This window comes from Alnus glutinosa, chromosome 14 (assembly GCF_958979055.1).
Source record: "Alnus glutinosa chromosome 14, dhAlnGlut1.1, whole genome shotgun sequence".
Lineage (NCBI taxonomy): Eukaryota > Viridiplantae > Streptophyta > Magnoliopsida > Fagales > Betulaceae > Alnus > Alnus glutinosa.
In genome coordinates this window covers 22502605-22518381 of record NC_084899.1, presented here as the reverse complement: position 1 = coordinate 22518381, position 15777 = coordinate 22502605, and the positions used below count along the sequence as shown (strand labels likewise).

The 15777-nt window shown below is 32.7% G+C and overlaps 1 protein-coding gene across 1 annotated transcript; it reads left to right on the top strand.

Moving 5' to 3' along the window:
• The first annotated feature begins 668 nt into the window (after positions 1-668).
• On the top strand, positions 669-5461 carry LOC133857771 (uncharacterized). Its single transcript, XM_062293115.1, has 8 exons — positions 669-882; positions 1024-1101; positions 1368-1502; positions 1591-1689; positions 2849-2941; positions 3228-3333; positions 3408-3465; positions 3548-5461. Exons 1-8 carry the CDS (start codon positions 750-752, stop codon positions 5120-5122), a joined length of 2277 nt encoding a protein of 758 aa, XP_062149099.1. The 5' UTR covers positions 669-749; the 3' UTR covers positions 5123-5461.
• Positions 5462-15777: the final 10316 nt, after the last annotated feature.

Here is a 15777-nt window from a genome sequence, read left to right as displayed (position 1 = left end):
GTCAATAGCAATCGGGTCTTAGAATTCTCTTGGTAGCATTTATAGTAGCCTCATCAAAATAGTTATTTTGATGAGCTAATTTGATGAAGACACTAAAAAACCACTCCCAGCAGCCTCACCACTTTAACCAAAAAGTTTTGGTGAGTGAAAATACTCACCAATTTTGATGAGTAGTATTCACTCACCAATTTTGTTTCTTATTTCTTTCTCACATGATCACATCACATTTTTTTTTTCCTTTCTTCTCTCATCTCCAATCTCTCTCACACGATGATATCCTTATTTCATGGGCATGAAAGTTTCTTTGTCCCTAACATAAATTTTGTAATTCTTTCATTTATTTTTCTTTTTTAAATTTGGTTGAGAAGCAATTGAAAATTTCTATGAATTTCTTAGTAATGATCTAATCTCAAAATAAAGATGTACAGTAGCTTGTTGTATAAAAAGATTAAATAGAGAAATAATAAAGAAATCTGAAAAAATATTATTTAAATGAAATAATGATAGTGAATAGTTAAAATAGTGAAGCTGATTGAAGAATTTTAAAAAAGTAGTTCACAAGAATAGAGAAAAATAAATTTTAACTACTTTAATGATTAAAATCCTGATACACCCTCCCAGTCACGTGCCATTTTGGCGCCCAAATGTTCCCTCTCCCTCTCTTTCTCCTTCCCTCTTCATCAACGCCCACTTGCAATCCTCAAGATACACCAAAACCATAGCAAATTGACGTTTAGCCCACAAATACCATGAAGCGACGAATTTCAGAAACTGCCCCTGAAGATCCATCACCGATCCGAACTCTACCACAGCACCGGAGCCTCCATGGAGTTCGGAGCTCCGATTCCCGATTCTCCAATCCAACATCCCGCCTACCCAAAGGTTCTCACTTCTCCCCCTAATTTCTCAAAATTCAGTTCCTCTCTCGTTATTAATTAATTAATTAATTAATTACATGTATTTATATGCGTATAATATACCTATAGTGAATTGAGGCCTTCGTTATTGTTTCGTTCTTTGTAGATTTCGGCTGCAAGAAAAGAATGAAGTTCACAGATGTTGGTGTTGATAATCCTCCAACAATGTTGAAGGCTCCAAGATGTGAGTTGCTATTCTTTTTCTTGTGCTAAAAGTTTAAATATATTCGAGTTCTATTGTTGTAATTGTATATTTGTATTGTATTTTTACTTTTGATTATGGTTTTGAAAAGTGTTTTTTGAGTTTTGGTTCAAAAAGTGTTTTCTGTTTTGAATTGTTTGTTAATGGTTTTGAGAAAATTATGTATGTGTGTGCCTGTGTGTGTGTGTGTGTGTTTTTTTTTTTTTTTTTTTGTAATGTTAATTACTCCATTGGAATTTAACATGCAGCTGATGATCCCAAAACTTCGGAGTTTGCATTTTTTAAGAAGTTAAAGGTAAACGCAGGCCACAAGCTTCATTCGCATAAATTGCATAGAGACGATAACCAATCTAAGGAGTTCCGAGTTAGTGACTGTTCTGGAGGTAAAAATAATTTTTATTTATTTATTTTTTTGTAAATTCAATGCACTGGTAATGATGGATTACAACTTGCTTTTTTCATACTATGCAGAGAGGACCAGCAGTGTCAAAAATAGCTTCAAGGACTTCAGGTCCTCATTGGTCACTCAAAACATTACACCTATTAATTTTAGCTCATCAAAGAACTCAGGTGTGTTTCTTTTACATGGTATGCTACTGAATTCTGTTTTTTAGGTAATTAATCATTTCCTCGCGGCTTGCGTTTTTAAGATAAGTGGTTATTTAACATGGTATCATAGCAAATGTTCTAAGTTCAAACCCTGATTCAACAGTTTACTTCCATTTCAATTAAATATTCTACGTGTTAGATCTCATTTATTGAAAGGGAGCCTAAGCCTATAGGTGATGGGGGATTGTTAGAATATTAATTAAATGATTAAATTCATTATTTTCTATTAGTTTAAGCTTAAGTTTTTGGGACAAGTGATGATTTAACACTTATTAGTCCATGTTGTCTTGGGTAAGTTATAAATAAAAGTGAAATGACAATCATTACAAGAAATGATAGCTCCTAATTTTGGAACAATGTTACGTATATGTTCCTTGCAAATAAATTGAGTTGGTTCCTTCTAATTTGAATATGCAATCTAATTCTCAGAACATTTTCTTAATTTTATCATAACAATTTATAGTAGATTCCCATATGAAGTAGCTCCTCATCCAATGTCCAGAATGCACTGCCTGGTCGTTTCTAATGCCTTGGAAAATATCATGTACACGTGCAACTATACTGACTTCTCAAACAAAAAAAAAGAAGTGTGATTGTACTATCCTGAGACCATTTTTAGTAAAAGCACACAAAAACTACCCTGCCATTGTTAATTACTTGTTTGTCAGTAGTTGATTCCCGGTGATTCATATCTGTTGCTGCACATGTGCCATGACACTTGTGGGATGCAAGTTGAAAGCATGGACATATTTGGAGAGCTGTCTAGGTATGCTTATTTGGTGGGCTAGGGTTAGATCAAATCGTGATTTGAGTGCTCTAAAAGGTGAGAGTGTTACTAATTCTTACGTAGAATATTAACCACCATCAATCTGACTGTCAATGCAGTGTTCTGCTTCATATCCCTATGGTCCATGATTTTTTTGTACCTTTAATCATGATTCTTTGCAAATTGGCATAATATCTATTTTAACGTTCTCATTTTGTTAAGAAATTATTATGCCAAATTAGAACCACTACTGAAATTTTTATTACTCGGTTTGCATATATCTTGTGAAATTGGAATCCAGAACTTTGACATGATCCTTGAAAGTAACCAGTTTTGACCTTTTTTGGTTGGTAGAGGTAACTCAAAGGGAAGATAGTACAACCTCGAGGGATATATGCAGCATATGGGAAAACATGGAGACATATAGCAATGCCTTGAATCCTGGGGGTATATGTTTTTGTGGAACCTTAATAATTTTTTAATGTGTTTTGTTTGGTAGCTAAAATCATGGAGGGAAAGGAAGAACATATGGAATTTTGCAAGTTATTTAGCGTTTCGTTGTAAGATTCCAAAATTTATTTTCTCTCCATCTTCTTGGCGATCCCATGGAGCTTTATTGCTTGTTTAGCTTATATTATAACAATATTTTATTACTTCCATATCTTGCAATTGTAGATGCTGGGGGAATGCTTTGCTTAGTATTAAATGCTTGCAATTATGTCATCATGTTCAGGGGCCCAGCACACGAACGGAGAGATCTTTTCTAGAAAGAGACAGAAACTACGTCAATGGGTTGTGGAGACGTCATATCCTCATATTGAAGAACTCTGTTCAAAGGGGTTAGACAGATCACTATTAATAAGTTATTTCTTTGTTTAAGCCTCATATCATGGACTTGTAGAAATTTTCTCAGGTACGATTTTGTTTCTCTGCTTCTCAACCGCCTGTTCCCTGAGGATAATGAAAACAGTGTATGCTCTTTTTGCTATCTATATGGCTGTGACATATTCTGTTGTTGTCGGTCATTAAGCTGAAAAATTATTTCTCTTGCAGGCTTTTAAGAATTCGAAGTCGGGGGAAGCAGATATTGATACAAAATCTCAGTCACTTGCTTCTTTAGAGTCAGATGTTCAGCTTAAAAAACTAGGCCATATACCTGCAAGAAACTTTATAGAGCTTGACTATGGATCACACTTGGGTGATAGTCCACCTTGTTGGCTGAACAGATCACAGGAGGCGGTTCTCTCAAATTCCTACTCTCCCATTAATGATGACATAGCATTTCTCAAGTATGAAATCAAGGAACCTGGATATGAATTTGGAGGAAGAACTCCAGTTATATGTGCTGACAGTGATTCAGCTTATGGCTTTCCATCTAAAAGATACGGATTTTTGGCATGTAATCGTCTCAAAGAACTGGATGAATTACACGATCCAAATGAATTATTTCTTTGGCAGGCTTTTAAGAATTCAAAACCAGGGGAGGTAGATATTGATACCAAATGTCAGTCACTTGCTTTTTTGGAGTCAGATGTTCAGCTTAAAAAACTAAGCCATACACCTGCAAGAAATTTTATGGAGCTTGACTATGGCTCACACTTGGATGATAGTCCATCTTGTTGGTTGAACAGATCACAGGATGTGGTTCTCTCAAATTCTGACTCTCCCATTAGAGATGCCATAACATATCTCAAGTATGAAATCAGGGAACCTGGATATGATTTTGGAGGAAGAACTCCAGTTCTATGCGCTGACAGTGATTCAGCTTATGGTTTTCCATCTAAAAGATATGGATCTTTTGCATGTAATCGTCTCAAAGAACTGGGTGAATTACATGATCCAAATGAATATTTGATTCGCAGAGAGCCACATCCTCTTCTTCTAGGTTGGGACTTTGACAAAGGTATAGATAAGAGAAACTTATCGAATACTTGTCAAAGTACAGAGCTGAGTGTGTATTCCCCTTCATCAACTTCATGGGGTGATGATCATCAGCACATTATGGATGATAGGTTTGGTGCGAATGAGTTCAGTAAATCATCCTTCCTATCCATCTGTTCTCCAAAGGTCATTCCATTACCACGCTCCCAATCACCGTTGGCCAGCTATGGAGATCATGATTTTGGAAGACATGTTATTGGAGACGAGGAAGATATATACACAGATGTTAATCATTTTCCTTTAGCTTTATCCCTTAAGCCAGACTATCTTAATCTGGATGAAGATTTTAAGAATGACATTGAATACAAATATAGTAGCATCTTCCGTGCTCCTCAAAATCTCCATCATATAATGAGCAAGGTTTTCAGTAAGAGGTATCATTGTCCTGGTGTAGAAAGTTTCCTCTTTTCCTCTGCACTTGGATTAACTGGTTCCTCAAGAGAGCATCATTCACCTTTCAATTATGCTCTTCAAACTCCTCAAAACAAAGGCACATCTTTGCGCTTTCTGCTTGAAGACAAGAATGAGAGTTGCCTGGATGGTTTAAGTCATAGAGAAACCCTGAGTCATTTCGGTGAAGACATTATCAACATCCAAGACTGTTCATCATTTTATTTCCAGATACCTCTGGACAAGGAAAAGACCTGCCCCTTGCTGCTTAATCAATCAAGCTGGAATGGAACTTGAACTTAAAGGACAAATGCATTCTGATGAAGCCATTTACATTTGAAGCTACCAAGCATTGTGGCGGCCCCTTAATGCTTTGTTTATGGTGACCTGATGCTGGACAGTGTTGTTCCCATGGCTACTCTGTCATTGAAGATTTTTCCATGTTTTGAAGATTTTAGGTATAATTGTTTTTTTTTTCCCCTCCTAATTGGGGTATTTGGATGTATCTTGGTCATTACCACAGCTTACATGGTCTATCAATTGATGTAAAAATGACTGTATATGGTTGTGGCACAATCTTGCTTACAGGTTTGGAAAAGAAAAGGAAATGACAAAGCAAATTTCAAGATTCGATTCTGACTCATTCTGCTATTACTACTCACAAGCTACACTGTAAAGTGAAATAATTCTTGTGCAGCGAAAATACAGTGGCAGACAAATTGGAAAAGGGTCTTGCCTTATCTGCCTTTTTAGACAATGTTAATGCAGCATGGCAAGTTCAACAAACAAGTCATTGGGTTGGGTATGACAATTTTTTATATGATCTGCGAATTCGACACAAACTCAATATGAAATTAACAGGTTATAGTTGAGGGGTCTGACCCATTTAGTTAAATTGATCGAGTTAAGATTAACGTATATAGTCTTCTATGATGACTCAAACTTGACTCACGAACACAAATTGTTACCCTTATATTGGGGTGAACCAAAATTTGAATTTACACATCTGGGTTATTCTAAGTGTCTCATATGGCTTAAATACAAGCTTAATCATGTGTATATAACTTTTGTGTGCCCTCCCATTGCAAGCTGGTTTTCAAGGGTGAATTTTACTCAAGGTTTATATCATTTGGTATTAGAGCCAAGCACCACATCATGGATTTGAGTCACTGAGGGGACGACCTATGAGATAGAATGGGCCGTCGTAAATGTCAGTTGTGCAGCGTGGTGATATGTTACGATTCTAAGTGTCCCACATGACTTGAGTTCAACCTTAATCATATGTATATAAGTGCTCTTAAACATCCTCCCCTTATAAGCCAACTTTTAAGAATTAATTCTACTCCAAATTTGTATAATTTCTTATCTATCACTATACCATATATAAATTCAAATTTGTGCAGATGACATATTAAGAAGGAAAAAATATAAAAAAGCCCCAGACATCAACTAATAGTTTATTTTAAAAGAGTCACATGAATTTTTAAGTGTGCTAAAGTGACCCATCAAACTACCAATGTGTTTAAAAAATGTCACTTTTTTTTTTATTATATTCCTATAATACTCTTATTCCTTAAAAACTAAAATAAAAAATTAATAAAGTAAAAACTACTTTTAAAAAAGATAAAAGATAAAAGATAAAAACCAAGGTGGTGGATTAAAAAAAAAAACCACCTATTTTTTGGGGGTGGCGCGCGGCCAACCCTATGGGCTGGGGGTGATTGCCCAACCAACAGCTACCCCGATCCTTTTTTTTTTTTTTTTTTTTTAGTATATATATATTTTCAGTAAGAGTGATACATGTTTTTATTTTGTTGGTGTTGACATTGATACTAACGGAACCTGTCAAGTATTTTAAACTATTTTTTTTCCGTAGGCAGAGAGCGATTTGTAATTTAAGCTAACTACGTTGACTGATTTTGTATTTATTATTCTTCTTTTTTTTTTGTTTAAAAAACATTTTTTTTTTCTTATTTTTTTAAGAGAATAAAAGTATTATAAGAATATAATTTTTTTAAAAAAAAATAGTTTTTTTGAAACACGGTAGTAGTTTGATGAGTTAAATAACATTCTTAAAAATTCAAAATTGGCTATTAATTAAAGAGGCTTTTTTATATTTTTGTGAAGTACTCTTGCAGGCTCTCAAGTCAATTATAGTAAAGAGGCAATCTGGCAGCAGAAGCCAATGTTAAAAAGTCCGTGAGAGGCAAAATCTATTCTTCCTTTTATTTTGCTGGGGACAGCCAACCATCATTCTTCTCTTTTCACCATATGGAGACACATCGAGATGATAGCCCAAAGGTAAATGTTGAAAAGATAAAAAAAAAAAAAAAAAAAAAAAAAAAAAAAAAAAAAAAAAAAAAAAAAACAGGTGAATGGTAACAATTAACAAAGGCACGGTAAATATTGTCACCATCTAGGTTAAAAGTGCTCCAATCTTGAATAGCTACACCATTTTTCTGTTTGCTACTAAGCCTCCACTTTGGCATCTAACGTTGTTCGTACATTCTGTTGGCAGTTAAAAGCTTCAAACAAGGGATTGGATTGGCTGGCATTTCACAATTTCACTCCCCCACCGAATTAATTTGACAATTTTTGATTGAGCGTCGGGTTTAGATCGTGTTCAGATTTGAGTATAAAGTTATATATGTTAACTTTAAACCGACCCATTTAATTAAACAGGTCAAACCCCTTAACCATAACTTTCTAATTTTGTATTAGGTTTGTGTCAGGTTCGCGGGTCATGTAAAAAATTGTTTGTCATTATATCACATATCGAGTTCGAGTCGTGTCGAATCATAGGCATAAGACTATATGGGTATAACTCTAATCTGACCCATTTAATTAAACGGACCAGACTCCTTAACTCTAATCCTTTAGGCCTCGTTTGGTTCGCGAAATGGATATTCCATTAGAAAAATAAATAGTTATTATTGGGAATGAGAAAGAGTGGAATGAAATAATTATTCCAATTTCATAATTTGGTGACGACACATATACCACAATTGGAATTGACTCAAAATTACTAAAAAACCTAAATAATTTCTTATTTTTCAAAAAAGAAAAACTCAAATCTTAAAAAAAATAAATAAATAAATGTTGGACCTTAGATATGTGGCCACAGATCTGATCTAAATTCTTTTTTTTTTTTTTTTAATTTTTTAATTTTTTTTAAGTTTAGTTTGGAAAAATTAAATAAAAATATGGTTTTTTTTTTAAAAGGTTATCTTTTCCCTCAAGAATAACTATTCCTCTACAAATTAGAGGAAGCTATTCTTCTTCATAAATGAATAGTTATTCTCATGAAGTAACTATTTCAAGGAATAGCTCCTTACTAAATGATGGAATAGCTATTCCAATGGAATAGTCATTCTATTCCAATGACTTATTCCGCTAATCAAACGAGGCCTAAATTTTATATAAAGTTCGTATTAAATTTACGGGTTGTGACAAAAATCGTAAGCCTTAATCGGAGCCCTATCTCAATTGGTTGTTCAAATTAATTGCAATTCATGCTTGTACTACGTATGATTGAAGGACCCATTGGCATGAATTCATGCGGCTATTAGTAAAAGCTCTATGTAGTAGTAGCATGAATTCATTACTAGGTGTACCCATTGCAATTGGGAGTATTAATTGTGTGAAAGGGATAGATCCAGAGTTATTCATATATATATATATATATATATAGAGAGAGAGAGAGAGAGAGAGAGAGAGAGAGAGATGGGTGGTACACTATGCTCTGTATTTATCGTAATGGAAAGGTTTTCATGTTGAAGGAATTATTTCGCACCTGAACAATTCGTGGACATACATTTTATTGTGTTGGATTGAGGTATTGCACCCAAGGCAATACATTTTATTTAGACCGTTTATTTAAAATAGACGGCTCAGATCGTGATAATAAATTTATTTATTATTTTTTTAAAAAAATGTGGCTTGGCAGCTATTGGGGTTGCTCGACCATCCCAAACACAAAGTTATACGTCAATGTAAAATGGTTCTGCCACCCTAAATGTTGGGTCTTTGTGTTTGTACTCTACATTGACGTGTCACTTTGTCGGTCATTAGTTTAAATCGACGGCTATAATAAAATGTATTGCATCGCGTCCAGGAATGTAATTAAGAATTTAACTCTTGAGAGCTCGGACTGCATTGAATTTTCTTTTGAAGGGGTCATTGTAATAAAGTTATATATAAAATTAAAGAAAAAGAAAAACCTAAATATGGTAAGAGTTTTTTTGAACAATCTTTTTTTTTTTTGGGAGGTGGGGGACTCTTCCTTGAGTCCGTTCCTATCTTGTGCAAGGTATTGTACGTGATCTAATTCCATTATGCTCACAATAGTCGTGGCGTGTTAGAATATTAATTAAATAATTAGATTTATTATTTTTTTTTATCCATTAAGCTTTTACAATAAGTGGTGATTTAACATGATATTAGAACAAAGATCTTCTTATTTTAATTAAATATTTTATGTGATTTAACATGATTTAACATGCTTATGTTTCGCTTCAAATTCAAAAAGTATCTCTTATTGTAAATATTAAACTATTTATATTATTCCAACAGCTTCGTTGCATCTTATATATAAAATTCTGGGTGAAGCTGGAAGTAATTAAAAATCAAACTAACAAAAAATTAAAAATATTCCATCCTTTAAGAAGGTTGGTGCAAATACTAATGAAGGTCTGAATTTTTTTGGGCCCAAGGATAATGAGATGCTGCCCTTTTTAATAAATAAAGCAATCGATCGCCAACTAATTAAGCTAGGAGAATGAGGTAAAAGACATGACCTTTTCCATTGTATTTTCACCAAAACCTAATACTAAACTACCTTTATTTATTTATTTTTATTTTAAAAAAATTCAAACTACTTGGAGTTGGTTGGATATTCTCAAAGCCTGATAACAATTTGTCAACCCCATTAATTCACCTTCATTAGTTAAGCTAAGGCATTGAAAATTGCCTCCATTTTAATGCTTTCATATTGTTCGTCAACTACTTATGACTAGTTGCAAACTATAACAGTGTACCAACGGTTTGAATAATGCTAAAAATTACACTTTTATTTTATTACTATCTTACTTTGTTGATGTGACGGTGACATGCTGTAAAATCTAAAGGCTGATCGACACTCCCATATCAACCGGATGAAATAAAAGCATAGTTTGTAAGTTAATAAGGTTTCCTGTTACATTGACTTTTGCATCATCAATCTGTGAAATGATGCTGAGGCCTTCTTTAGCTTTTAGTATTTGGTTAGATTCTTTAGTAATGAATGTGAATGTACAGGGCCCTTTTTGGTTAGCCATCCCATGCCTCTTTTTTCTTTTCATTTCCCCTTTCCCTAATATGCCATAACATCTAAATGATAATGTCCACCTTATCATCACAATGACTTTATTCTAAGGTCAAGATGTTTGTGACTAAATATTACATCAATTTTTATGCCCAAAGCATATAGAATGTTGAAAACCCAAAAGTGTTTCGGGTACTATAATTTCTTACTAACTGTCATGGCACTTTCGGTTGAGAAGCGGGCCAGGCCCCACGGGGAGCATCTCCCGCAATGCAAGCTGTATTCTTTGCCGCCATCCAATAAGCAAAAGATTTGAGAGTCCATGCTGAAAATACATGCTTAGGTAGATAGTGGTCTAATGACAAAGGCCGACGACGGAAGCTCGAGACAGAGTAGCTCACGTGACACTTGAACTTACAAATTAATGTGACAATTCACGTGGTAAGAAATTTATAGTGAAATTTGTACTCTTAGCATCACTCACAAATGTTTACCAAAAGTAATTGGTGTTAAAAGGGCATGAAAATTGGCTTAAATTAACCTCTAATCAATATCGAGTCCATGCCCTAGATTGCGATCTTCCCCCAAAGATTGTGATTAGGTTGAATAAAAATTAAAAAAAAAAAGAAAAAAAAAAAGAAAAAGAAAAGGGCATAGATACAGTAATTTGAGTATTTGACTAATTGTTAATGACAAAAGGACACTTGGCACTTGGTAGTTGCTACACACGTGACACACGCGCCCACTCTCCCCCAAGACGCGCTTCGCACGCACGGAATTAGTGGGCCCACTTAGACACGTCATCTGACCCCACTTTGCACGTCATTCGTCACGTGCCTTAACCTCCACCATTTGGTTATCACATTTAACATTTTCCTAACGAACCACGCACCACCCGGTATCCACCAGGCGCCTTCCCGTCCATTTACCATTTTATCCTTCTTGAAATTAACCTAAAATTTACAGATGATAATATATATATATATATATCAAAAGGATATAAAGGAAAATGCTTGTAGATTTAAAATTTATTTACAAACCGATATAAAAGTTCATGTGATTACAGGGTGGAGCCAGCTTTTGCAATTTTGGGAGGTTAAGTTGAAAAAAAAAAAAAATTAGGGATAAAATTTTTATTTTTATTTATTTTGGGGGAAAACCGAAAAACCTTGGGGCTTGGCGGCCAGGCCCCCCAAGTCCCTTGCTACCTCCGCCCTGCATGTAAATGTTATGTGGCATAATATAAGTGATTTTTTTTTTTTTGAAAAATTATTTTCTCCATTTTTACAACCATTTATAGCATTCCTAGTAGCCTCATCAAAATAGCTTTTTAGTTATTTTGGTGAGTCAATTTGATGAAAACACTAAAAAACCACTCTCAGTAGCCTTACCATTTTAACCAAAAAGTTTTGATGAGTGAAATTACTTACCAATTTTGATGAGTAATATTCACTCACCAACTCACTCATCAATTTTATTTCACATTTCTCTCTCACATGATCAGCACACTTTTTTCCTTTTTTCTCTCATCTCTCATCTCTCACACACGATAATGTCCTTATTTCATGGACATGAATGATTCTTTGTAAAAAGATTAAATTGAGAAATAAAAAAAAAAATTATTTAAATGGAATAATGATAATAAATAGTTAAAATTGTGAGGCTGCTGGGAGAATTTTAAAAAAGTGGCACCAGAATAGAGAAAAGTGATTTTTAGTTACTTTGGTGAGTAAAATTTGATGAAGCTACTAGGAATGCTCTAATATGCCACATGGCACTCATAAATTTTCATATCGAATTACAAGATGCTCGTATAAAAGCGGTAGTATTTCTAGCAACACCCATGCACAAAGGTTCTTATTTTTATTTTCTTTTTACTAATATAAATTTTCATGTCAAATTATAAAAAACTCATATTAAAAGTTGCAATATCCCTAGCAGCACTTTACACAAATGTTCTTATATTTTTTTTCACACCTTTTTTTTTTTTTTTTTTTTTTTTTTTTTTTTTTTGTCTTTTTTTACACATCATTTGAGGTGTAGATATTTAAATATGACTTACTAACCCAACAAAAAAGAAAAAAGAAAAAGAAAAAGAAAAAGAGACATTAAGTACAATTTAATAGTGTTATTCTAATCATGATTTTTGTAGCCACTTTAGGCCTCATTGCATTGCATGTAGCTAATGGTGCCAAAAGAACAATGGAAAGTGACATTCTTGTCACTCAACCGAGCTTTATTGTGTCCTTTTTCTAGTTGTCTAGCTATCAAATTTCAACAAAATTACATCATTTTTTTTTTTGGGATATTTTAATCTGAACAAAGACTTCAATTAAAAGTCAAAAAAATGGCTAGTGAAAGACAACATATATAGGGAGTCCTTTTCATTTGCATGTGCAATCGATCTCAATGAGCAGTGAGCTGCTGTTGAATTAAGAAGATGAAGGACTTTTGTGGCCCCTTTGTGGATCTTTTGCTGGATTGAGTTAGCAACTTCAACTGCTCATTTGCCATGAAAATCACGGCATTGGGATTCATACTTGTAAACCTAGTTTGGTTATTGAATTCTTTTGTAGACCTACTACAAAATTCTCACCTTCATTAAGCATAGGCCTTTAGGCTTTAGAGGATATAGGTGTCATGATTCTTTCTTTTTACATAGTTTTATGCAAATGAGTATCACGTCATCGTCTACATTTTAGTGACCGACATGAAAAGTGTCATGTAAACTGCTGCGTTAGTTTGTAAATATATATAATATCATGAGGACTGCCACGTGATTGTCTATATTTTAGTAGAAACATAATAAATGTTGTGTGTATTGTCAGATCAATTTGTAATAGACTTGTAATAAAAGTTATAATTTCCTTATTAGCAACCTATAATGACGGATAGTCTTTTCTTAATTTCATTTCTCATGTGGTAAGGTAGACACTAGGATATGCGTTCCATTTCCGCAATGAGAATCGTTATGTTTGATCAGTGAAAATCGCTTTTGGGTCTCACTGATATCTTGATGAGGTTGGATCAAGCTATGGTTTAACCAGGCTTAAGGGAGCTCTTGCTGTTTCTTTCAGTCTAGGCTTATACTGTCATTGGATTTTAGCGGGACATGTGCTATTATAGTCATGCCGAGATATAGTAGCCACTTTGATTGCCCCATCTGCCTTGTTAAATTAGGAAAAATAAATAAATAAATTATCTCTTATGTTTTTGTTCGAGGATTATAACTTTACCATTTGAAATCAATTGACATTCGCTAATTAATGTCATCAATCTCATAATTGTGATTCCACGTTGCCGAGAAAGTTAAAAGCTTTTTTTTTCTTTAATTTGTTTTGGATGATGTATTTTTATTATTTTTTTTTTCAAAAAATAAATATTTTGACATGGCATAAATTTGAAAACCGTCTGTGTTTTTACAAATATTTTGTGTTTAGATTATTTGTTAATATATTTGTTTTAAAAAGAGAAAACAAAAAACAAAAAATAAAAAATTTAACAAACAACACCAATACGTACACTTTTATACCGTTGCATAAAGTTGTTCTTCAAATTGAGTCGAAGGAAATATTAAATTCCCAAATAAGCGTCCATTTTAAAAACCCAACAAGTTAATCAAAATACGAATTTATTTAGGACCTGTTTAGTAATGTGTGCTGTATATATAGCTCAGTCCAAAATAATAATAATAATTAATAATAATAATATATATATAAAAAAAAAAGTTTATCTTATTAGTTTTGCATTAGACTATTACATATTTATATTGTTAATGCTTTTTTCTAGTTGCATTTTATTTAAATGAAAAAGGGGTACTGCATCCTTTCTGTATTAGCCATTGCAGAATTAAAAAAAGAAGAAGATGGAGATTCTTGCTGATTTGGTTACTTGAGAAGCAAGAAAGTGAGCAACTTGAAGATGGGTGGGATTATAAAATAATGTTGATTCTATCCATCCAAGGGTTTGGTTTGGTTTGTGTAGAAAAATATTTCCTCCTGCATGAGATTAGGTGTGATTGTCTGCTTGCCTTGCAAATATTTATTAACATATTAATTTGTTGCCTATGCTTTTATGGGTTGGTTGGTGGGTTGATGAAAAGGACATAAATTATTATTATTTTTATTTATAAAATATATATAGTGCATAAATGTGATATTTTACAAAAACATGCATAAAGATGGAGAGGCCATTTTTGTTTTTCTCGTTAGAGATAGGACAACGTTTTCTTTTAAGTTGGGTCGGAGCAAATCTTTTTAACTCAATCTATTAAACATATGTTTATAGAATGGATTAAACGAACGTCAGTTTAATAGATTAAATTAGAAAAAAAAAAATTACTCCAAACAAATTTAAAGAAAAAACTTTATCTATAATAATTATATGAATTACAATTATTAATAATGGCCAAATGAATATATGAATCATCTAAATGGTAATTATAAATTCAAGTGAAAGTTGAAGTTAAAGTGCTTTTCTATTAATAATTATTTTTTTTTTCTTTTTCTTTAGTAATTGAAAGTTATGAATTTCGTGAACGTGAGGCAATCATGATGTTGAAGTTAGAGTTTATTGAGGAAAAGTATTCCCCAATAATAATAAGAACCAAAGACTAGAGATACGTACACATGTATGATGATGACATATATCTTCCTTATAAAGTTAAACTTGATTCCCTTCTACATTATCCTTTTTTTTTTTTTTTTTTGGTACTCCAAAGAGTACTATTTAAAAGATATGGTCCCAATACGACAATAGTGTGAGATTTGGGGGCAAAAATGATTTAATTTTCAGACTCACATTCATGGAATACTTCATACTTTAAAAAAAAAAAAAAAAAAAAAAGAGTGAAAAAAATCAAATCCATCAAGAATATCACTTACAAATTTGATTGTGATTACTATGACAAAATCACATAAATTGTCACGTCAATTTTGTAATTAAGTTTATGTGATACTTTAGTTATTAAATAATTAAGTTTAATTTTAAATAATGTGACAGTATTATATGAACTGTCACGCTAGTTTATAAAAAGATTGGAGTAAAAACTGTACTACCCGTCAAAGCATTTTTCCTAAATTTAAATGTGAAGAAAGGATAAGTTCGTTCGTAAGAGTTCAAGTTTGTAAATATTTATCGACCCACACAATTCATTTAATAATAAAATCAAAATTTTCCATTTATATATTCTTTTATTGTTTTGACAGGTTAACTTAAAGCCATAATTCACAAAATTTGGCAACCAAATCAGAATCACAAAAGGCATTACTGCATAATATACCAAGAATTTAAATACTTTCCTTTTTGAATAAGCAGACAAAAATCCCAAAAATATTAGCCTATTATCCTCTATTTCCATCTTTATCTCGAAAGCTTTTAAAAATATAAATGTTATACATATTCTTACTCCTCCCACATTTTCAAATGTATATTTCTTCTGATATGTTACTAAAAATTATCAGTAAGTTTTAGATAAATTAATATTAAATTTTGAATTTATTAATAATTTTAATGTGTGAAAATAGAAGTGTATGTAATATTTCTTTAAAATATATAATTTTTTTTTTTAATTCTGAAACAGTGAAAATCAATTACAAATAATAAAAGAGAAAGAAAAACCTCATTTACCAGTTCCCCACATGCAGTCGGT

What these genes read in the sequence shown, in the direction of transcription:
- LOC133857771 (XM_062293115.1), top strand. Translation starts at nt 750, where the DNA reads ATGAAGCGACGAATTTCAGAAACTGCCCCTGAAGATCCATCACCGATC. An exon ending in TAGCTCATCAAAGAACTCAG is followed by an intron (nt 1,690 to 2,848) that starts GTGTGTTTCTTT and finishes TTTGGTTGGTAG; the next exon opens with AGGTAACTCAAAGGGAAGAT. An exon ending in CAATGCCTTGAATCCTGGGG is followed by an intron (nt 2,942 to 3,227) that starts GTATATGTTTTT and finishes CATCATGTTCAG; the next exon opens with GGGCCCAGCACACGAACGGA.